The sequence below is a fragment of the Onychomys torridus genome, chromosome 19 (genome assembly GCF_903995425.1).
Source record: "Onychomys torridus chromosome 19, mOncTor1.1, whole genome shotgun sequence".
In the NCBI taxonomy this organism is placed as follows: domain Eukaryota; kingdom Metazoa; phylum Chordata; class Mammalia; order Rodentia; family Cricetidae; genus Onychomys; species Onychomys torridus.
Window position 1 is genome coordinate 62,644,296 of NC_050461.1, and position 26,126 is coordinate 62,670,421.

The 26,126-nt window shown below is 36.9% G+C and overlaps 1 protein-coding gene across 1 annotated transcript in view; it reads right to left on the reverse strand.

Moving 5' to 3' along the window:
* LOC118570282 (leucyl and cystinyl aminopeptidase) overlaps nucleotides 1-26,126 on the reverse strand; it is a 106,673-nt gene that overhangs the window by 26,760 nt on the left and 53,787 nt on the right. The window contains exons 4-9 of the mRNA XM_036168680.1: nucleotides 25,744-25,875; nucleotides 20,748-20,868; nucleotides 18,782-18,936; nucleotides 16,277-16,390; nucleotides 14,754-14,885; nucleotides 1,380-1,511 (exon numbers count right to left, since the gene is read on the reverse strand). Coding sequence (XP_036024573.1) covers nucleotides 1,380-1,511; nucleotides 14,754-14,885; nucleotides 16,277-16,390; nucleotides 18,782-18,936; nucleotides 20,748-20,868; nucleotides 25,744-25,875 — 786 coding nt within the window. The remainder of the gene's footprint in view (nucleotides 1-1,379; nucleotides 1,512-14,753; nucleotides 14,886-16,276; nucleotides 16,391-18,781; nucleotides 18,937-20,747; nucleotides 20,869-25,743; nucleotides 25,876-26,126) is intronic.

Here is a 26,126-nt window from a genome sequence, read left to right on the forward strand (position 1 = left end):
CTCTTTAAAGCAAGAAGATTAAGTTTATGATTCAGCTTACTTTTCTGGATTACACATATATGTAAATTCAAGCCTCCATAACATCATAAAACCTGCATTATTACATCATTAAGGAAGGCTCTACTATATGGCTGCTTAAAATACAAACGTATGGGACAATGTTCCCCAATTTCATAGAGGTATTAATCTTATCTTTCTCATGGCTCTGACTTATTTATTTCAGGACTAGAGGCTGGGAAGAAAAGCAAGGTATTTTGATAACTTTAAAGAAGAGACTAATGTACAAGTTTAATATGGAGGTTGAAAAAAATGAGAATCTTAGGAACTAGGCTGGGATGGGACAACATCATTATTTGCAGTGAGCGATATGTTCCAAATGTCACAATATATATGAATGGGAACCAAGTAAATGATCACTCTCAACTGAAATGCCAACATATGATTGGGGAAATAATAATACAGAAGCAAGTGTTAGGTAATAAGAATTAATTCCTTCTCTCAAACAGAACTTAGTAGGGAAGTTCTATCTTCTAGGCAGAAAGTTAATACTGGAAATACCACCATTCAGAATGGGCAAAGCAAGAGTAAAGGAGACACATGCAAAGCAATGGCTCCTGGCTCAGCATCCAGAAGACTCCAAAACTATGTGTGATGTCTTCCTGCATGTATGTGGTTTTCTGAGGCAAATGACAAGAACTTTTATCAGATTCTCAGATATATCTGTGATCTTGAAGAACACAAAGAACCACCAATTTAGATCAGAATAATAAACCCAGAAACCTATGAGGATTTGTGCAGCTAACATAGGTATATAGGCAAGCTAGGTTCACACACTGCTCTGAAGAATAACTTTTATCTAATTACACTGCTTGTTAGACAATGGAAGTGTAACACAATCCAAAGAGACAAACAACTCAAGGGCAGTATTTAACTCAGGGTAGTCATTTTGTGATTTATCATCATCTGAGAGGGATCTGGGCCCCCAACTCAAGAGCTTCGTAAGGCTCCATATAGCACCATTAACTGAAGGTAGAAAAACTAGAAAAGATATAGGAAAATAAGTTTTTGCAAAAAAATCAAGTATCAGAAATATGTAGTATTCATTAATATTGAGAAAAAAATTTTCCTTATCCAACCAACAAAAGGAATGGAGATTATCGTACAGAACAATTACGGCTATCCATGGCCAGATCACCTTTTTTTTTTCCCAACAATAAACAGTATTTTCATTTCTTGACTTTAATAATAAATATATATATGCTAAGCTCTATCTTCTCTTTCTTAAATAACTATCATTGGTACCATTTATATGTGTGATAGAAATATAAGCAGAGGACCTTATAGTTTGTAGACAGGATTGAATTATCCAGGTTACTTACCTCATTAAAGCTGTCCCAGAGATCATCGTTTTGAATGGATGCATAACTGTGATTATGTAGATAAAGAATGATAGCATGCTGAAACACATCTTCACTAAGGTAAGTTTTCAGCATCAACAAGAGAGAAGCTCCCTGTCCAAAAATTGAGAAAAAGAGGAGAAAATAACAGATTATTGCAAGTCATAGAATCAAGAATCTAAAATTGAAAGTGCATTATGTCTAAAACATGTGATTTCATATATACAACAAGTAATAATATATTATTAGTCTTGTTTGCACACATGTAGACCATGTTCAAATACAATTATTTAAAGATATAAACATTAACAAAGGGAGTCAGATTCCTATGCACAATAAATCTACCACGAGCCATTCTTTGTGGCCTATCAGTGTATTTTGCTGTTATCATGTCAATATTAAAATGGTCAACCTTTGTGTATTTTTAATACAAACATGACAAATCCATGGCATTTCTTCTCCCACCTCCAATGCTTAAAGTGCAAGCTGTATCCATGTACATGCACTGAGAAAGACACAATTAGTTAGCAGAGCTTTCAAAATCTCTCTACTGGTAGTAATTACATTCTAATTTTAGTCTCCCATGTTGCAGAAATAATCAGGATCTTTCTTGTTCTGGACAATGTCTATACTAATGAATGTACAGAGAAACAAACAAACACTGATTCCATAACTGGACTTGTAAGTATTCAGGAAATACTATACCCCCTCACACAAGTTACCTTTCTAACCAGGAATCAACTACCTGTTTGCTGTCTTTTCTGAATTGAGAGAGAAGTCACTTTGCCCTATTTGCAAGAGGTGAGTGCCTGGGGTTATAACCAGAGAGGCAACTGCCCCTGGGTCCCACCACTGGACACAGGCCATCCCAGGAGGAACTGCTCAACATGGCCCCAGTTTCCGGCCAATAGGCGGGCTCTGCGGGAAGGCTCCCCTTTAACAAGACTGCAGGCAGACACTGCAGTCTCCACAGTCTCCCATCTGGACAAAATAAGGAGACCCCAGGGACTTCCTGAGACTCAGAGTCCAGCCCCCCAGGTCCTATCCAGTCAGCATTCTCATCTGGACCAGCGCTCCAATCTTGCCCAGAGCGTCCATCTGGACCAGAGAGAGGCTCCCTAAATCTGTCAGCTCTCTCTGGACCAAGTACACTGATAAGACCAAGAACGAACCCAAGAGGAGATGGACAAACGTCAAAGCAGAAGTACATACAACAAAATAAAGAGCAATACAGCATCACCAGAACCTAGCCCTTCTCCAACAGCTAGACCTGAACATCACGGAATGGAAGAAGAAGAAGAAGAAGAAGAAAACAACCTTATAAGTAACATCATGAAGAGGCTAGAGCCTTATATAGAAGAAATCAAAAATAAAGTAGAGGAACAGACAAACAAAAAATGGGAAGAACGCTATTAAAAACTAGAGGAAAGGACAATTAAAGCAGAAGAAAACAATAAGTTCTTGAAAGAAAATCAGGAAAAAGCAAGGGAGACAATCCAAGACCTGAAGAGGGAAATAGAAAAAATGAAGACACTAGCAGAAGGAATGCTGGAAATAGAAAATACTTCAGATGCAAGTATAAGCAACAGAATGCAAGAGATGGAAGAGAGGATCTCTGGTGTTGAAGATACATTAGAAGAAATAGATTCATCAGTCAAAGAAAACACTAAAACCAACAAAGTCATGACCCAAAATGTCCAAGAAATTTGGGACACCATGAAAAGACCAAACCTATGAATAATAGGGATAGAGGAAGGAGAAGAATACCAACTCAAAGGCACAGAAAATGTATTTAACAAGATCATAGAAGAAAACTTTCCCAACTTAAAGAACGAAATGCATATGAAGATACAAGAAGCCTATAGAACACCAAACAGACTAGACCCCCCCAAAAAAGTACCCTCACCACATAATAATTAAACAACTAAACATACATAATAAAGAAAGAATATTAAGGGCAGCAAAGGAAAAAGGCCAAGTGACTTATAAAAGCAAGCCGATAGGAATAACACCTGAATTCTCAGTGGAGAATTTTGAGAGCCAGAAGGAAGTGGACAGATATAATGCAGACAATAAGAGAACATGGATGCCAGCCTAGACTAATATACCCAGGAAAACTTTCAATCATCATAGATGGAGTGAACAAGACCTTCCAAGACAAAACCAGATTTAAACAATACTTATCCACAAACCCAGCCCTACAGAAAGCACTAGAAGGAAATTCCAACCTAAGGAAGGCAGAAACACCCATGAAAACACAGGCAATAGATAACACCACAGCAGTAAACCCCAAAGAAGAGAAGTACACACACACTACCACCAAAAAATACAAATAATAACAGGAACGAACAATCACTGGTCATTAATATCCCTTAATATCAATGGACTTAATTCACCTATAAAAAGACACAGACTAACAGAATGGATACGAAAGCAGGACCCATCTTTCTGCTGCATACAAGAAACACACCTCAAATTCAAAGACAGACACCTCCTAAGAATAAAAGGCTGGGAAAAGACTTTACAATCAAATGGTCTTAAGAAGCAAGCTGGTGTAGCCATCCTAATATCCAGCAAAATAGACTTCAAACTAAAATCAATCAAAACAGATGATGAAGGACATTACATACTCATCCCAGGAAAGATCCACCAAGATGAAGTCTCAATTCTGAACATTTATGCCCCAAACACAAAGGCACCCACATATGTAAAAGAAACATTACTAAAGCTTAAATCACATATAAAACCCCACACATTAATAGTGGGAGACTTCAACACCCCACTTTCACCTCTGGACAGATTGGCCATATTGAAACTTAACAGAGACATAATGGACTTAACTGATGTTATGGCTCAAATGGACTCAATCGATATCTACAGAACATTCCACCCGAACAAAAAAGAATATACCTTCTTCTCAGCACCCCATGGAACCTCCTCTAAAATGGACCACATACTTGGCCACAAAGCAAATCTCAACAGATACAAAACAATTGGAATAACCTCCTGTGTTCTATCAGACCACCATGGTTTAAAGTTAGATTTCAACAACAGAAAAACTACAGAAATCCTACAATCTCATGGAAACTGAATAATGCTCAACTGAATCACCAATGGGTTAAGGAAGAAATAAAGAAAGAAATTAAAGACTTCCTAGAGATCAATGAAAAATGAATACACCACACACCCACACTTATGGGACACTATGAAAGCAGTGCTAAGAGGGAAATTCATAGCGCTGAATGCCCACATAAAGAAGCTGGAGAAATCTCACGCTAATAACTTGATAGCACACCTGAAAGCCCTTGAACAGGAAGAAGCAAAGTATCCCAGGAGGAACAGATGCCAGGAAATTATCAAATTCAGAGCTGAAATCAACAAAATAGAAATAAAGAGAACAATACAAAGGATTAATGAAACAAAGAGTTGGTTCTTTGAGAAGAACAACAAGATGGACAAGCCCTTATCCAAACTAACCAAAAGACTCAGAGAGAGCATCCAAATTAACAAAATCAGAAATGAAAAGGGGGACATAACAACAGACAATGAGGAAATCCAGAGAATGATGCAGTCATACTTCAAAAACCTCTACTCCACAAAACCAGAAATTCTAAAAGATATGGATAATTTTCTGGATAGGTACCACATACATAAGTTAAATCAAGACCAGGTAAACCATTTAAATAGTAAAATAACCCCTAAGGAAATAGAATCAGTCATTAAAAGTCTCCCAACCGAAAAAAAGCCCTGGATCAGATGGTTTCAGTGCAGAATTCTACCAGATCTTCAAAGAAGACTTAATACCAATACTCTTTAAATTGTTCCACACAATAGAAGCAGAAGAAATATTACCAAACTCCTTCTATGAGGCTACAATTACCCTGATTCCTAAACCAAACAAAGATGCAACAAAGAAAGAGAACTACAGACCGATCTCCCTCATGAACATTGATGCAATAATACTCAATAAAATTCTGACGAAGAGACTCCAAGAACACATCAAAACAATTATCCACTAGGCTTCATCCCAGGGATGCAAGGGTGGTTCAACATACGAAAGTCCCGTCAATGTAATACACCATATAAACAAACTCAAAGAAAAAACTACATGATCATCTCACTAGATGCAGAAAAGGCATTTGACAAAATCCAACACCCCTTCATGATAAAGGGATTGGAGCAATCAGGAATACAGGGAACATACCTAAACATAATAAAGGCAATCTACAGCAAGCCAACAGCCAACATCAAATTAAATGGAGAGAAACTCAAAGCAATACCACTAAAATCAGGAACAATGCAAGGCTGTCCCCTCTCCCCATACTTATTCAATATAGTACTTGAAGTTCTAGCCAGAGCTATGAGAAAACATAAGGAGATTAAGGGGATACAAATTGGAAAGGAAGAAGTCAAGTTTTCCCTATTTGCAGATGAAATGATAGTATAGATGAGTGACCCAAAAATTCACCCAAGAGACTGATACACCTAATAAAAACCTTCAGCAACATAGCAGGATACAAGATCAACTCAAAAAAATCAGTAGCCCTCCTATATACAATAGACAAACAGGCTCAGAAGGAAATCAGAGATACATCACCCTTTACAATAGCCACAAATGATATAAAATACCTTGGGGTTACTCTAACTAAGCATGTGAAGGACCTAGATGACAAGAACTTTAAGTCCCTGAAAAAAGAAATTGAAGAAGATATCAGAAAAATAGAAAGATCTCCCCTGTTCATGGATAGGCAGGATTAACATAGTAAAAATGGCAATCTTACCAACAGCAATCTAAAGATTCAACGCAATCCCCATCAAATTACCAACACAATTCTTCACAGATCTGGAAAGAATATTACTAAACTTCATATGGAAAAACAGAAAACCCAGGATAGCCAAAAGAATCCTGTACAATAAAACAACCTCTGGAGGCATCACCATCCCCGACCTCAAGCTCTACTATAGAGCGACTGTAATAAAAACAGCTTGGTACTGGCATAAAACCCGACATGTGCACCAATGGAATTGAATTGAAGACCCTGACATTAACCCGCACACCTATGCACATATAATTTTTTGACAAAGAAGCCAAAAATGTACAATGGAAAAAAGAAAGCATCTTCAACAAATGGTGCTGGCATAACTGGATGTCAATGTGTAGAAGGCTGCAAATAGATCCATATCTGTCACCGTGCACAAAACTTAGGTCTAAGTGGATCAAAGACCTCAACATAAATCCAGTTATTCTGAACCTGATAGGAGAGAAAGTAGGAAGTACTCTTGAACGCAGTGGCACCGGAGATCACTTTCTAAATATAACACCAGTAGCACAGACACTGAGAGAAACAATCAATCAATGGGACCTTTTGAAACTGAGAAACTTTGTAGAGCAAAGGACACGGTCAACAAGACAAAGCGACAGCCTACAGAATGGGAAAAGGTCTTCACCAACCCCACATCTGACAGAGGACTGAGATCCAGAATATAAAAAGAACTCAAGAAATTAGACATCAAATTCCCAACAGTCCAATCAAGAAATGGGGTATAGAACTAAACAGATAATTCTCAACAGAGGTAGTTCAAATGGCTGAAAGACATTTAAGGAATTGCAACATCCCTAATTAGAGGGAAATGCAAATCAAAACGACTCTGAGATACACCTTACACATGTCAGAGTGGCTAAGATCAAAAACACAGAAGACAGCTTATGCTGGAGAGGATATGGAGCAAGGGGAACTTCCTCCACAGCTGGTGGGAATGCAAGCTTGTATAGCCAGTTTGGAAATCAATATGGTGCTTCCTTAGAAAATTGGGAATCCATCTCTCCCAAGACCCAGCTGTAGCATTTTTGTGCATATACCCAAGGAATGCTCAATCATACCACAAGGGCATTTGCTCAGCTGTGTTCATATCAGCATTGTTTGTAATAGCCAGAACCTGGAAACAACCTAGATGCCCTTCAGGTGAAGAATGGATAAAGAAAATATGGTACATGTACACAATGGAGTACTATTCAGCAGAGAAAAACAATGACATCATGAGGTTTGCAGGCAAATGGATGGATCTAGAAAAAATCATCCTGAGTGAGGTAACCCAGACTCAGAAGGACAAACATGGTATGTACTCACTCATAGGAGGATACTAGATATAAAACAAAGATGACTAGACTAGACTGCTACACAACTCCAGGGTGGCTACCTAGAAAACAGGACCCTAGGAAAGACCCAGGGATCACCCGATGACAGAGAAATGGATGAGATCTACATGAACAACCTGGACGACAGTGGGAGTAATGAAGGGCAAGATTTGAGGGAAAGAAAGCTTAGGGGAGCAGGAGATCTCAGCTGGATTAAGAACAGAAAGGGAGAGCGAGGAATAACAGACCATGATAAATGAAGACCACATGAGAACAGGAATAGGCAGAGTGCTGGAGAGGTCCCCAGAAATCCACAATGATATATCCTCTATAGACTGCTGGCAATTGTCGTGAGAAAGCCTGATGTGACCTAGTCTTGTGATCAGATGGCCAAACACCCTAACAGTCGTGCTGGAACTCTCATCCAATAACTGATGGAAGTGGATGCAGAGATCATCAGCCAGGCCCCAGGTGGAGCTCCAGGTGTCCAACTGTCGAGAAAGAGGAGGGACTGCAAGAGGGTGAATTGTTGAATCCAAGATTGGAAAAAGCACAGGGACAAATAGCCAATGGAATGGAAGCCCATGTTTTATGAACCAACGGCTGAGGAGCCCCCAGCTGGATCAGGCCCTCTGGATTAAGTGAGACAATTGAATAGCTTGATCTGTTTGGGAGGCACCCAGGCTGTGGGACCTGGACCCAGACCTGTCCTTAGTGCATGAGCTGGTTGTTTGGAACCTTCTGGTTACATAGGGACACTTCGCTCAGCCTGGAAGGAGGGGACTGGACTTGCCTGTACTGAATCCACCAGGTTTAAATGAGTCCCCAGTGTTTTCTTGGTCCTGGAGTACATGGGAATGGAGGGGAGAGACTGGGGTAAGGTGGAGGTGGGTGTGGGAGGGGGGAGGACAGGGGAACCCATGGCTGATGTATAAAATTAAAACAGGTAATAAAAAAAAAGAAGTTAAAAACCATACGGAAAAAAAAAACACAAAGATTATAAGTCCAGATGAATTTAATAGCTACTCCACTCAGTTTTCACTCTGTAGTTATATTTATTCTATAAATTTAAGCATTTTTATTCTCACTAGTCCATTTTTTTCCTACATGAACTTTCTCCTTTATAGTACATTATTCCCATTAAAAAACACACACAGTTAAACATTTACATAATTGACTCTCTACTTTTCCTTAATTTCATGCCTCTCTTCTAGTTATCACACTAGTTCTCATTTATACTAAAATTCTACAGTCATCTACATTTGCTCTCTTCCCATGTTCTTTTATACCACAGACTAACCATTACTCCTTTAGCAATATTATAACCAAGGACACTGGTGAATTTTCTGGTGTAGGACCAATCCCACATCTCTTACTCACCTTATCAATAATGCACTGATAGCAGTTAATATGACTGATTTCCCATTCCTGCTTGAAAGTCTTTATGCACCCAGCCTTGGGATTTCACCTCTAATTCAAAGCTATAGTCATGTCTTTTTTACTGAATCTTATCTTCCCATTGACTAAAGTTTGGTGTGCCCTGTCATTTGCTCTTTAGAGCCTTGAGCCTCTTTTTTTTTTTTTTTTTTTTTGACACACGGTTTCTCTGTGTAGCTTTGTGCCTTTCCTGGGACTCACTCTGTAGCCCAAGACTGCCTTGAACTCAGAGATCCACCTGCCTCTGCCTCCCGAGTGCTGGGATTAAAGGCATGTGCTGCCACTGCCCAGCAAGCCTCTAATTTTTGCCACCTAAATTTAATTTATAGTTGTTCTCAAATCTAGGGGCTTTAACCCCTTGATTTATATATCTAATTAAATTTTACTTCTGTATTCCATCCAGACTTACATTCAACTGTTGTAGAATTTTATTTTAAGATGTGTTACATTTGTTTACGCTGTAGAACATTGTTTAATGATGCAAAGATGTGTTGCATTCTTTTATGTTCTATTTGTTTAATTGTGAAGCTGTGTTACTGTGCCTGTGTAAAACACCCGATGTTCTAATAAGAGCTGAACAGTTAACAACAAGGCAGAAAAACATAGAAAAGACAGGTGGGGCTGGCACGTAGAGAGAATAGAAGGAGAAATCTGAGAGGAAAGAAGAAAAGCAAGAGAACAAGGAGAGGAGGGCTCTGAGGCCAGCCAGCCAGTCATCCACGGAGTAAGAATTATTGTAAGATTAAAGAAGTAAGAAAAGGAAAAATCCCAGACGCACAAGGTAGATGGGCTAATTTAGCTAATTTAAAGTTAAGAAAGCTGGCAAAAACAAGCCAAGCTAAGGCCAGGCATTTATAATTAGGAAGAAGCCTCCATGTGTGACTTATTTGGGAACTGGGTGGTGAAGCCCGCAAAGAGCTAAGATCAAAGAGCAAAAACAACCAACAACAGTCAACTACCTATTTGGTATCTCCACTTGTATGCTTGATATACATCTCATACTAAACAATTCAATTTTCTTTTGCCCCAATTCTACTTATCCAGTAGTCTTCTCCATTTCAGTAAATGACAATTCTAATTTCTTGTTGGTGAGAGAAAACTTTATTATTATTATTATTATTATTGTGTGTGTGTGTGTGTGTGTGTGTGTGTGTGTGTGTGTATGTGTAAATGTGAAGGCTGGAGGATAGCATTCAAGAGTTTATGTTTGACTCCACTCATACATTCTACATATAATCTATCAGCAAATGCTACTAGATTTCTTTTGTAACACATTCCAGGTTCAACCATATCTCATATCTCATCACAATCATAGTCCATCCATGACAACTACCTAATCAGTCATCAGGACTTCATGTGATGTTAAACATAGGGCATAATTGTTAAAACAGTAAGAAATAGCATGATACTTCCCTGATCAAATGTTCTTTTTCACATAGAATAAAAGGCCCTTATTATATATTACACTTCACAATGATTTCGCTTAATAATTCTGTTGACTTCATCCATTAGTTTTCCATTGCTTATTCTATTTCAAATACCCTGCTCCTACATTATACTTTGTAGTGGATAGCCATCCCAGCATTGGCCGGGAAGTTCCAACCGGTAATGGTCACGCCCACAAGGCGGGGCAGAGGAGGGAGCGGAAGACAGAGGATCAAGAGGAGGTCGCGCGCTTGGTTGCGGGACCCTGGACACTGGAGGTAGACCGAGCAGAGTTCTCCAGAGAACACTGCCGGACTGCACTATACCTTTTGCCAGACCCTGCAACCTACCCCTTCATTGTAAGTTACCCCACAAAATAAACCTCCCTTTTAACTACGTGGAGTGGCCTAAATAATTTCACCAATAATACTTGATCATGAAAAGCAATCTGTCATCTTAAGCTGTGTGGAACTTCCTAACACCAGTTCCAGGTTAGATGCAGTACTAAAAGAACTCACAAAACTCAGCTGATAGGCATGCTCATAATTATAATCTAATAAAATAAAAACATTCAAGGCAGAATCATCTGAGGAGTAGTTACATGGGTGAAGTCTAAAGGAAGCCTTTGGTGCTATATGGTGTACACTAATAAACTTGTCTGAGGATCAGAGGACAGAACCAGCCACTAGATTAGATATAGAGGTCAGGCAGTGGTTGCACACACCCTTAATCCTACCACCATCCAATCTCTGTTAAGGTCAAGGCCACACTGGATACAGAGCCAGGCAGTATTGGCACACATCTTTAATCACAGTACTGGGAAGCACTCATGCCTTTAATCCCAGGAAGTGACATGGCTGAGTAGAGAAAGTTATATAAGGCGTGAGGAGACAGGAACTAAGGCAGTTCAGCTGAGACCCTTTTGGGTGAGAACTCAGAGGATTTCAGTCAGAGGATTCATGAAGTTGGTGAGGTAATAGGTGGTGGCTGTGACTTGCTCTGCTTCTCTGATCTTTAAGTTTTCACCCTGATATCTGGCTCAGAGTTTTAATTATAAGACGACTTAGAAATTTGAACAACAGAAGCTAGGCATCCATCTTCCTGAGCCTTCTCCTAGTAGACAGGATGTACTTCTTTCCTTTAGCAAGCTGTGTTAATGTATGGAAAACTGTTAACCAGGGTCACTATTTAAAGAAATTCAACATCCAAACTTCTTTTTTTTTTTTTTTTGATCTTGGATTAAAGGGTTGGCATAGAAGTACTTTCTGATTTGCATATATCCAAATTCCCGAGCTCCCAAGGAATAGAAGACATTTAGTGTAATGACGTTTTTGGTATAGCTTAGGCAAAGTAAATAATTTTCATCAACATTACAAACTGCCCCCCAAACCTGGACTGCCAAATACCAGCTAAGGAAGGAATAGCCTTTTAGGTTTACTGACCATTCAGGTATGGGTTTTAGGTAAGCTAACAAAGGCCAGTTCTAACACTGTGACAGTAACTCTTTTCTGCAAACAAGGTCTATATACTTTAATTAGTTCTCCCTAAAATATTTGTCCCCAGGAGCCCATAAGCCTCATTCTCAAATGGGTTACAAATATTCCCTCCCTACTTGTGGCCTTCCCCAACTATGCTATATCAAATGGCAGTTTTTGTTATTCCCATTTCTCTTCTTTCTTTCATCTCATATAGTGCCTATTAATTATTTTATTTATCTAATATCTGCCTCTACATTTGAACCATGAAATGGATACCCCAAAGAAACATTGTCCACTTGGTCTCCTGAAGAATCTCCAGTGTCTAGAACAGTGATTGGCACATGGTACTTTCCAAACCGGCTAATGAATGAAACCTCACAAGGTAAACTGTGTCAGTGGCTTGGTGACTATGAAGAACAAATATTTGTCAAACACACTTCCTCAGCCATTTGTTTCTTCTTGAACAAAATACTAAAATTATTCTGTATTCTATTTTTCTCAATAATGTTTGACATTGGCCAAATTTCCAACTGTAAAATATGTTAGTTACCATACTGTCGGGGATTAAGTATGCTACTGATCTCATGATCAGAAGGCATGAATTCTGGTTTTAGAAGATTGGTGTCAGAGCAGTTATAACATGTCTTGGAATAACAACTTTATTTAACCTCTGTATAGCAACAGAAACACATTTTAAACTTTTCCTTACTGACCATTCAAATATGGGCTTTAAAAATCACTCTAGTAAAAAACTGGAATACAGTACTTTCATTATCCACAGGGGATAATTTCCAAGACACCTAGTGGATGCCAGATACCACAAAGCACAAAACTTTACATATGCTATGCTTTCCCCTACAATACAATTTAATCTATGAATTAGATAATACAATAGTAATAATTATTAATAAGATAAATAATTGTAAACAATAACTGTAATAAGTCATGTGAATGTAGTCTCTTTCAAAATATCTTATTAATAAATATATTAGCTAGACAGACCTATAATTTTTCTTTTCTTATAAGGTTAAGAACTTTGACCTAGTCACTTAAAGGAACTACTTCATACCTTTGCTTTGGTAATAAGACAAGTCTTGTGCATTAGGGATCACTCAATGAATAAAATAAGAATTACTTGACCATAGCCCTAATTGAGTCAGTTAATCTGATAATTGAGATGGTACTTAGCAGTGAACAGGTGGGAAGCATACACAACATGAGCTTTTCCCATAACTCAGAATGACATGCAGTTTAAAATTTATGAATTGCTTATTATTCGACCTTTACTTTTAATATTTTTCATAAGATGGTTAATAATAGGTAATTGATGCCACAGAAAGTAAAACTGCAGATAAAGGGAAATTAGTGTATATATTTTTAGACCAAATTAAACTCCCAATTTCTTGTTACAAGTACTATAATTTCCTTCCTTCCTGATGAAGGCTTGAATCTGAAAAGCACTGCCTTTATCTGACTTACCCTGTTACCAAGTCCTTCAAGTTCCAAACCTCACCTTATTTTAAATCTATTCTCTTCTCATTGTTATGACTACTCATCTCAAACATCCACCACTGCATGTCCGATGTCCAGTGCCATGTCCTATTTTTGTTCTCTTCCTACTGGAATCCACTTTGTAAACTGAATCCAATCTCAGTTTTCTAAATATCAAGTTTAATCAAATCAATATTATATTTAAAAATACCCAGATTTCTCATGACACTCAGGACCTCCTGCAGCTGAGGCTCATGCTCCCTTTACCTTCCTAACTCACTCTGGCCCCATCTCTTCATAAATGTCCCAGCTGCCATCAGCACTCCTAGCTCTTCTCTGCAGAGAGCACTATTCCATCTATGTCCCACCCTGTGTTCTCAGAGGCACTTCAAACCTCATTTGTCTTCAGAGCATCTCTTCAGCATGCATAAATTCTCTGTCCTACTTTAGCATATACAACTTCTCTTGCTCTTCCACATGTATTTACCACCCAATTTTGAGCCTTTTGATGACATGGGTTCTCTTCTCACATGTTCAATGTGGTTTCTTCTCTATCTAGCACAGGGATTTACTAGCCAAGTAATCTGACAACCAAATATAAAGGGCTAATCAGGGAAAATAAATAGATAGATAGATAGATAGATAGATAGATAGATAGATGCATGGCTGATCAGTTTTAACACCGCCCTCTGAGTAACACTGACACCATACTTCCTCTGTTCCCCAATCTGCTCAGATCCCAACAGAGCTTCTATTTCCATCCATAAACCTGGTGTTTATGTCTCACAACCTGAAGGGTAGTAGTAATTGTCAATTATTAAAATAAAATTTTTAATTATTTTGGTGATCTTGATTCTGGAAAATATCTCAATTCTGAGTAATACAATGAAGGGCTTTGCTCAGGACCTTCTTTTCTCAGGACACATTCTACTTGTAGATCAACAGAAAACTAACTTTGAAAGATGAATTCTCACAGGATCTGCTTCACTAGTCACATTGACTAAGAGGGAGACAGAGAAAGAAATGTTCACAAAAATTAAGACAAAAATTTAAACAGACTTTTACATCTTTAAAATTTAAACAGTTTAAACTTTAATAGGATACTCAAATAAGCAGTACTTATTCAATTTTTAATAAGGATTAGGTTGTTTGCTGACTTATAAAGTGAGTTTAAAGTCTATTAAAAGTATATTTCTTAGCTGGATGGTAGTGCGCATGCTTTTAGTCCGAGCACTTAGGAGGCAGAGCCAGGAGGATTGCTGATATCACAACCAGCCTAGTCTACTGAGAGAGTTCCCGGATAGTCAGGGATACACAGAGAAACCCTGTCTCAAAACAAACAAACAAACAAACAAACAAACAATCACATTTCTTTGTGCACAGTAATACCTTAAAATAGGAAAGAGAATCAAACATCTCTTCTATTTGTTCTGAAGACTGAACAGATGATGATATTGGATGGGATGAATTCAAGGAATCTTTCCTCATGGTTTTAAATCGAGCATCTAAGAAGTCTTCATACTAGCAAAAAAAGTAAAGTAGTAGGAAGTCATGACCAGTATAAAGGCAATCATAGCATTTATATAAATTATGCAAATTGCTACAAAATGAAAAAACCTGCGTTCACTAAATTTTAGCATATAAACTACTGAAAATACAGTGTGTGAATATTCCTTAAATTTAAAACTGCACTTAGAATTGAGGGACATGAGAATTAACATTTGCAAAAGAAGAGTATAACTGTAGAATTAAGAATATACAATTAACAAAAGCAAATTTCCAAATCTGAATATCCAAGATAAATATTCAATGAAGATTAAAGTATATTTTTAAAAGTTGAAACTTAGGACAGAAACTTGGTCCTTACCTTGAGTTTCTGTTAAAACAATATACAATTCTTAGTTAAGGTTATTTTAAAGAAAGTACAATCAGTCTGAAAGCATAGAGAGAGGGTTCAGCCAAGAATTCCCCTAGAATGTATATTAGAATTTTAAGCATTCTGGGCACCCCCAAGTGGTGAAACTGTGTATTTCATCGCTTAATTACGTAGCACACATGATTTAAACTACCTACTTAGTATTCTAACTAAAAATTACTTGCAGTTTTAATCAAGCCCTATATACAGAAATGTTAAACCTGAAATTCTCAAAAGTATTACTGCAAGTACCTGAATAATGTCTGTAAGGAGTCTAACACCAAGTCACAGAATTTTAGGGTTGAAAACATTTCTATGTGGGAGGTTTTCCTACAGTTTGAGGGACCCAAGTTTCGTGCTTCCCCCTCTCCTTCCCAATAATGCTTGAATTATTTCAGCAATATCTGCCAAATTATGGCTTACTATGAACAGCTGTGAGTACAGGAAATATCTCCAAACTCTAATGATACAACTCACAACATAATGATTCTCTATAACAGAATAGTATTCAAGATTTTGAAACAGTATGATGTGTGGTTTGTATACAGCAAGGAAAACTAATTAACTAATTAATTAATAGCAACTTGCATGTAGTTTAAAAACTGTTGAAGGAATGCACTCAGTGACAACATGAAAAAGCAGTACTGACAGCGGTCTTCATTTCATTTCGCTTAATACAAAGATTTTTAAGTTTTTTTAACAAAATTTCCAATTTTATCTAAATTCCTTCAAACAAAAGAACTATATTTTTAAAAATGTAACAGTTAAAATATTCATCCTAAAGTAAAAAATATGATCATACATAACTATTTCAATGTTCAATGAACTACATCAATAAGCAAGAGTGTGATTTTAATTGTAAAATCTCCAGAATTATAGATTTTGCTATAGCTTTCTAAAAAATTTTCATTACCTCAAATGCATAGAAAATATATGGTAAATATAACTCATAACCTCGATATTCCTGCCTCATAGGATAAAGAAACACAGTACTTACACTGTTGAGCTCTTTGAATATTTTTTCCACAGAGAAATACTCCATGAAAGTCGCAAAGCCTTCATTTAGCCACAGGTCATTCCACCACTGCATTGTAACCAGATTACCAAACCACTGTAGGAAAGACAAGCTAGTAACTAGCATGACATGTATATTCCCAGGAATTTCTTAATTGGATTAGTTATCAGGCTAATTACAGATAATCAAATTAAAATGTCTTAAAAATAAACTATATCCAGAGCAATTAAAGACTTATTAAAATTATACAAACTGTACCAAAAAAATAAAGGATTTTAAAAGTTGTATAAACTTATTTTAGTAGTAAAATAAAAACTTCAACATTTTACCTTAGCTGAATGGGAAAAGCAGGAAAGACTGTGAATATACTTATTTATTAAAATGTGTATGAATTTTTTACATAAAATATACATCAGATTATATAGATAATGACAATTTTAAGCTGTTTCATTAAAGTGAGATTTCTTAGATAATGAAATTATCTGATCTAATACCAAGTTAGTAAGGTTATTTTCATATATATATGTATATATATATATGCACATATATATGTAATTATTCATAACAACTAAAGATTTTCCTATTGTCAGAGGGTCTGGATTTCAGGTTTCTCTTCCATTATCTGAGTTCAAGGCACATGATTCACACAAGATTCAAGTAACATTCCTATAGAAAGCTGGCGCGGGCATACACACACACACACACACACACACACACACACACACACACACACACACACACACAAAATCAGAGAAATCTTTAAATGCTTTCTTATACATGGTAGTAAAAAGAAGGCATGAGGTAAGACACCCTCCTAGGTCTCTTTGGGGTATGGAAAGATGGCTCAGCAGTTAGCACTTGCCCTGCAATTCTGAGGATCTAAGTTTGGATCTCAGCACCCATGTAACAAGCCACCATGTGATTCTTCACAAACGTCGGCAATTCCAGCTCCAGGGAGGTACAAACGGGCAAATCACTGGGGTTTGTGGGCTCCCAACCTCACTAAATGTGAGTTCTAGGTTTAGAAAGAGACCCTGCCTCGGGACAGGTAGAGAGTGGTGGAAGAGGGCACCTGATGCACTTCTGTCCTCCACATGTGCTCTCACATGCTCATACACTCACATGGACAGAACATACACAGACACACACTCAGATGCGCACACACACATGCACACGCACACACACACAAACTTCTTTTTAAAATACCTGCAATATAAAGTGGTCATAGGGTATACAAATTTATCAGTGTGGTCTGGGGTTTATTTCACATCAGTAGTAAAAAATAAGGTTATTACTACAATAAAACAAAACTACTTTTGAGAGTTCAATCATTTCTTTTTCTAAGATACTATCTTAAAACAGGAAGATGAGTGATAAGCCCTAAACAAAAGAAAAAAATAAGAGAAACAGTCTAAGTGGTAATGAGTGTCTCAGAAATAACAGGATTAAAAAAAAAAAAACTCACAAAAGACAACTTATCTTCCAGCCTATTTACAGCAGTAAATATATGCTTCATTTATCAGCTTGCCAAGAAGTTTTTGCAAGGGTCACAGAGTCATCTACAGATGATGTTTGAGACCAAGTTAACTGGCCACAGTACTTTCTAGTCTTCCTTCATGTACTGCCACTTCACAGTTTCCCAAAGCACACCCTACACTGAAAAGCATCTCATACCTAGGGCACAACAGAGATAATATTTTGGGAATGGGGATATATATGGACAATTCTTTTCTTTTTTAATCTTATACAAAGAATTTCTTCACTCTATATGGGAAAAGCTCCTTCTCTCACATTAATAGAGAACCTAGTTCTAGCAGGAAATAGAAAAAGAAATTTGGTCCTGACAACTGTGATTCAAGAAGTTGGGTATGAGCCACACAGCTATGATCTGGTACTTAGGAGTTGGGGCAGGAGAAATATGAGCTACACAGTAAGAAGGTTTTGTCTTAATAAAGAAGATGGTGTAACTGAGGGAAAAAGTTCTATCCTACAAGGTTACACTGAGCAGCTGGTAGTTGCCAGATGTGATGCAGATATGTATTATAAAGGGAAAAATGATATTCCAGGGTTGGAGAATTGAGATCAGTGGTAAAGTACTGTCTAACAAACACAAAGTTCTGGGCTTGGTCCCAGCACTGGGGTATAAAAAAGATAATCTGAGGACACAGTTATTCTTCAAGGTTACCATTTACTAGCTGTGTACGTTTAAACAAGTCATTCCTTAGAGCTGAGTCTCAGTTTCTATACCTGTAAAATGGGATTACCACTCACCTTAGGACATTTGTGAGATGAGACAATGGATGTGAAAATGACTTAATTATGAAGCTCTAACATATTATTTTCCCTTGATCATTAAGTTTGTATTTAAAAAAGCATATTTTTTATATAATAGCAACACTAAAACCATATAATAGTAATATAATTAATATTATACAGGTGTTTACTAAAACTCTAGAGCTTTACATGTAATGCACTGGTTGGTAATACCTGATGAGCCAGCTCATGAGCAATGATTTTAGTAACCAATTTTCTATCTGCTACTGAAGAACTGGCATTGTCATACAGAAGAGTCTCTTCTCGGAATGTAATCAGGCCCCAATTTTCCATTGCTCCCGCTTCAAAGTCAGGAATGGCCACCAAATCTGGACATAACATGAAAGAAGAGATCAACTTCTCATCTACGGAACTCCCTAAGTCAAGATACTTTACCAAGTAAAGACAATGAAATCTTCCATGATATTTAACACACAGAATCTTCATTTTCCTCGATCTACATGCTCTGTACCTGGCTGTCAGCTAGCTGAGGAAGACCTGACCAAACCCTTTTATGATCAACTGATATAGATATAATAGGATGAAAGGGTAGATTAATGAACTTACTTCTAAAGAGCAACAACTTGTTTAAAAATAGACAGGTAATCTTCAAACACTTCAAAGGTCTACAGAATATGGCATTTAAAATATTTTTAAAATTTAGACTTTCTGGACAGTGACTCCTGGCAGCACCGATTTACTTCAGAGAGGAGGATGGGCATTGAAGACACTTCATATAGAGTTTATCTTCACCTTGACAAAAATAGCCATTTGGGCAAGAAACTGTTCTTGCCTGGACTGCTTGATTGACTGGACGTACAGGACCCATAGAAAGGTGACCACTAAACTTTGCTTGACAAAATGGTCCTTCAGGTTCCTGCTTCACAGAGGAAACTGCCAGACATTCTAGAGGACACTAAAAAAAGTGACCAAGAGACTCTAGCCCTGTGGGCTGAAGACAAATGCCCCAACTTTACAAAGGAACGTTAGGTGACTGTCCAGGCTGCCAGCTGTCTCTGTCTACCCTACAAGACTCCCGAAAGTTACTTGCATCCTTCTCCCGGTTCTCAGGTAATATTATACCCTTCTGAGGTCTTTGATGTAGTTAAAGACTAGATAGGTATAATTTTCCTTAGTTATGATAAAAGATAAGTTAGATATAAAACCTTAGACTCATAAATATAGGATAGATAGAATATTAATTTTGCCAAAACAAATAGACTAGATATTGTAACTATAATTCTTGCTTGATAATTGTTTTGTTATATGTAATTTTACTATGTAAAAGTTAAAACCTTCCTTTTTAAAAAAAAAAAAAAAAAAGGAAAAGTACTATAGATATCACTCTGTATAAATAAAATGCTGTTTGTCCAGTGGCCAGGCAAAAAGTATAGGCGGGACAAGAGAAAAGAAAATTCTGGGAGGTGGAAGGCTGGGGCAGAGAGACGCTGCCAGCCACCGCCATGACAAGGAAGATGTAAGGTACAGGTAAGCAACGAACCAACTGACAAAGTATAGACTAATAAAAATGGATTAATTTAAGATAAAAAAAACCCTAAATAACAAGAAGCCTGCCACGGCCATACAGTTTATAAGCAATATAAGTTTCTATATGTTTACTTGGTTGGGTCTGAGGTCTATGGGCCTGGCAGGTGAGAGAGATTTATTCTGACTCTGGGCCAGGTAGGAAAACTCTAACTACAATCAACAATTCCACGGTCCCTTAACAAAGAAAAAAATAGCCATTTCCCTGACAATGAATCAAAGTAGAGTAAGCAAGACAAAGCCAGGTCAAATCTCATTACATCCCTCAGAACCAGCATCACACTGAACGGAACTTCCATCTTCTTACTTTCATGGGCTCCTGGTATGTACTTTTTAATTATTTGAATCAAAAATTTCTTGGAAGTTGGTCCAACTCCAGATGGAGCCCTAAGCATAGTCCTACAACTCCATAAACTTGTAAGTTATATATGTTCAGAAAACTTAGGGATTGTAAATAATCTTAACAAATGTAATTTTTACAGCATTAACAATGTTTCTTGGTTGTTTTTTAAATAATTTTGGCAAAAAAATCATTTGTAAAGCAAATCTTCATTATAAATTGCAATAAAAATCAAAGCCTCTATTAAATTCTTACCCAATTTCTTAAGTGGGTATTGAATTTCAAAGTAATTTTCATAAAACTCAAGGAGCTTTACAGTTGTGTCCAAGGCATGGTGAACTTGACCAATCTTTTCTGGTACAGCATATATAGAAACCTAAAGAGAAACATAATCCATGATATAAAGACAGGTAAAATTAAAATGCTATGGCACTCAGCTATGCACTATTAGGACCAGCAAATTCAAGAAGTGCATACTATATGAGATCTTTTCAGATGGAAACTCTTGCTTATAATTCTTCCAGCCACACAGAACAAGTCAGCTGTATCCATACTTGCACAAAAGAATTACCAAGTATTTTAATTTTTTAATGTTTTACCAATATCTCAAATAAACTACTATGGTATATCTGAGAGCAAATAATAAACACTATCCTATCAAATTTGACATTCTTGTACTCCTCTGACATAGAAATGCTCTTATTTATGAACATGAAGATGATGTGTTATCTGCAGCATAAAACTAAGGTGTTAATCCTTTCGGCACATAGTACTGTGCCTGTACTCCAGTAGGCACTAAACACATATTAGTAAACAAATCATCAGTTGTTGGCTTGCTTTTATGGATCATGTGATATAAAAAAAATCATATCATTATATACCCTCACTATGATTCGGGTCGCACTTTGCCCATTCACTTCAGGCTACACACTCAGGAAAAAAGCACATATTAAAAAAGCACACAGGTTGCTTAAATACCTATGTTTTCTACCTATCATTTGGTAGATAAATTCATAGTTTAAGTACATATGATAGGATTATAAAAGAAACTGAAATTTGACCAAGGGATGCAATTACTCTCAATCCTAGAATCCAATTAGAAGAAAGCGTAATTTAGGTATTTTTCTTTCTTTCTACTTTTTCTTCTCCTTAAAAGAATATGTGCAGCCTGGCGTACAGAGTGAATTCCAGGACAGCCAAGGCTACACAGAGAATCCCTGCCTTAAACAAAACAAAACAAAACAAAACACAAAAACAACAAAAACAAAACCACGGGCTTTTAAGTTCTTAATACACAAACATCATGTGTTCATTATATTTATACCACTCTCATTCCAATAAATAATAAAACAGTAGAAAATAAGCAAAATGAAAAGTAATACTCAGCAGAAATATTTTTTGCCATTTTGTGATCTGAAGGATTTAAAATATGGCCCCATGCATATTAGGCTAGCACTCCATCACTGAGCTATTTCTCAAGGCCGCTTTCTACTTTCATTTGGACACAGAGTCTCATTAAGTTCTTCAGGGTCAGTCTTGAACTCATTTTGTAGCTCAGGCATGTCTTGAACCTGTGATTCTCCTGCCTCAGCATCCTGAGTAGGTGGGATTACAGGTCTTCACTACCATGCATATAAGGGAAAAAATGTTTTAAACAACATTTTGGGTTGGGTAAGAGAACACTGATTACTACTGTATGGTGGTTTGCAGTACAGCTCTGTGGTACAGGAGGAAGTTAGCAAGCCCAAGGCTCTGGGTTGAAACTTAAAAAAAAAGATTAAAGAAAAAAAAAAGGAAAGGAAACAAACAAACAAATATCTTCGTCATGGTCAAATGAAAGTCTACTGGCAACTAGGCCTTAATAGCTATAGCCTAAATGCTTTCTTGCCATCTACTGCTAGGATCACTTAAGAGATTCTGTAACTACAGCTATGAAGATCCCTGATTACTCAGAGCAAAAGGTTCTTTATGACTGAAAAACAGAGGATTTGGTAGGTTTAACCTGTCTGTGCCTTAGAGGAATAAAAACAAAAACTAGCTAACAAAAGCAGGACCAAACCTTATCACGCCCATGAGAAGTAATAACATGGCCTGTAGGATCTAAAGGACACACTTGCCTTCCAAAACAGGTTAACTAAACACATTACAGATAGCATGAATTCCTAACATAAAGAATATACTGAGTCCCATCCTAATGACTAATTAGATGAACTAGAAGGGAATGGTATCAAATGTGCAAAGTGTACCAGGATGACTGAAAGATAATGGGATATGTTCTGGCTAGTTTCATGTCAATTTGACACAAGCTAGAGTCATCTGAAAGGAAGGAGCCTCAATTGAGAAAATGCTGCCAGAAGATCCAGCTGTAAGGTATTTTCTTAATTAGTGATCGTTGGGGGAGGGCCCAGCCCACAGTGAGTGGTGCTTTCCCCAAGTTCTATAATAAAAGCAGGCTGAGCAAAGCCCATAGACACAAACTAGTAAGCAGCATCCCTCCATGGCTTCTGCATCAGCTTCTATTTCCAGGATCCTGCCCTGTTTGAGTTTCTGTCGTGACTTCCTTCAGTGATGAACAGTGCTGTAGAAGTGTAAGCCAAATAAACCCTTTCGTCTCCAGGTTTCTTTGGCCATGGTGTTTCATCACAGCAATAGTAACCCTAACTAAGACAAGATATAAATTATTTTTGAAATTTTGAACAAAAACATGTTTATGAATAAATTAAACTTATAGCTATATTGATAATACTGTTGAGGGCTCTAGTTGAATGCTACATGTCAGACGCAGTACTCATATCTGACTAGTTAAACTAATTCTATCAACTAGCCCATCTATAACAAAAACAAAAGCAGGAAGAAAGGAAACAAAACAAAAGCCTCAAGAGAAGCATGAAGCAGTATTTTTCACACCTGGCCTACAATTTTCCAGGTAATGCTGACATTCCTAAGAAGAAAAAAATCAATTCTTTCACACCAAATGGATCTTTCACTTTCTAATCAAAAAGATAAGTTTAAGGAATAAAAACTGAAATGTAAAAGGTAAAAAAAAAAAAAAAAATGATGGGAAGAGTGTTACTGGTATTGAACCTAGGGCTTGGCTAATGTCCAGTGAACTGGATTATATCCCTAAATCCTGTTTTTCCTCCGAGGCTTTGACATTAAAGCAGTCTTGAGTAATAAATAGGGCATGTATAGTAATCTACAGTTATTGATAAAAATCAGTTAAGTAGTATAATTCTACCTCTTTATTCCTGATTCTTGTTAAACAGACCTATATTATAAAATAGAAGCTGGATTTCAACATCTTAGAATAACAAAAATTCTTCACCTACCTTCCAAGTTTTGGACTTCTGGTTGCAACACCTACACAAGTTACTGATGTCAGCACTATACAGTGGTGGAGAGTAAAACTCCCTCTCACTGGCACCCTAGGTCAATCACTTAACCTTTCTGAGACACTCTCTCATCAGAGATATGGGAATAAGGCTGTGGCCATCTTTATTTCATAAAATAAAATGTTTATAAACGAGTTCCTAGCACAATTGCTAACACAAAGTATGCCCTATCCATTTCCTAATTTTAAAAAAAAGGAGAAAAATAGTAAAACTATTGTTTATTCACACTGCTAAAAAAAACCATATTTACTACTAGGCAGTACAAAAACTGAGATTATATCTCTTGATATGCCAAAGATTAAATGATACAGTTACATATGGAAAAAGAGAATGTATATTCTATCTATGCATATGTATATATGCATATATAATACACATATACATGTAAATGGAATTTCTTTTCTGTGTGTGTCTGTATATATTTACAGTCCTGAAAAAATGAAGTGTAGAGGGGATTAGAATTCAGTCTCTTCCAGAGATCAGAGCTAGTAATTATCAAGAAGCGATTCCATACTAAAGACATATTCTTGTTAAACTGTGCTGCCACCTAATACAGATGAATATAAAAGCCTCTGCCCACCACACAAAAAAAGCTATGTGAAACACTTTTTCTTGAACTTTCTTCCCAACATCAAGCATACATGAGGCTGGGTCATATATATGATAATGAAATATGTCACTAGGAGTGATGGAAGAATTCACTCTAGAACTGAAAATATAGCTGAGCTTATAAAGAAAGGTCTTAAATATCAAAATGATGAATTTTAATGTAATCCTACAGACAATAACAAGCTAGCATGGCAGATGGGGAGCAGGCTTGAAAAGGTAAGTAAAGAGAAAGTAAGTACTTAAAAATAACTCTTCTCTATCATCAGTGTTTATATCTCTACTATAAAAAGTTCAAATCAAACAACTATTCATACATGGATACTAATGACAAATAAACAAAAAAGCCTTATTAAAACACAAATTATGAGAAAATGGAAATAAACTAGGCCCTTAAATTAAACAATCTTACACATAAACGCAACCAGGACTTGCTTCTGGTTTTGGAGATTGAAACTAGAGTCTTTCACATGCTTAGAAACACTGCTGATCTTAGCCCAGCACCTAAAATTTTTTAAAGATTATTCATCTCATTTTTACAGCTAATTTAATATGATAATGAATAGCCACACAAACTACTCTTAAAGTATAGCAAGCAGAGATGCATACATTTTATTTTAGTTTAAACCTAAAGAGCAATATAAGGCTACTGACCATCATATTCTACAGCATAGTTCTAGAAATATTGGTATATTGTATTATCTTACTATAATCCTATTACAAAATAGGACACTTTAAAACTATTGACTTTCAGGTATAAAATGAATAGCAGTAAATGAGCGTTAAGTGCTGTGGGATATTTGATCACTCTGCAACATCCTGAGACTGTGTTAATAAAGTAACCTTGAATGAGGGGGTGGAGCCAGCGACTAGTTGACAAGAACTAGTCAAGAGTATATGGAGGACCCAGGATGCAATAGAGGCACAGGAAGGAATAAGGAGGGACTTGGAGATTCCAAGGCTTTTTATACTTCCTTTTTGGTCTAGGAAGTGTGGAGAGAAGGTCAGCTAGACACTCCTCTGCCACTTCTTTGGTCTATCAGGTTTTCACCCCAATACCTGATTCCCAAGTCTTTATTGGTAATAGAACAACTTACATAAACACAACAGTTAAGTAAGAATAGCATTTCTGTTATAAAATATCAGAATCTGATCTAAAAGCTTGTCTTCATAAGGCAACTACCAAGAATCATTAAAGAATTCTACTTAGTTTACTCTAAATAGACTTTCAGACAATTAGTACACCAACATACCAGGGTTCCATTTACATCCTGAGTCAGGTTCCTCATCTCCCCTACAATGAAAGCAACCAGGTATGTGCTCATTTTCACACTTTCAGAAAACTCATCCTGAATAAGTCCTTCTTCTGTACGGACCGATGACTTCTATAGCCAAAGTAAAAAATAAAAAGATGACAGCTCTGGAATTAAAGCAATCAATGACAAATATACTAAGAAACCAAAAATGTATGTAGATAATAATTGCATATTTTAATCTTTCAGCACAAATTTCTACAGAGCAAAGCCCCTTGTTTCAGTTTCTTCTACTACCCTTGATCAAGAGGACACACCGAGTACAATGAGAACCCCACCATGGCTCGCAAATTACAGGGAGCAGTGGCTTTTGTCTCTCCATT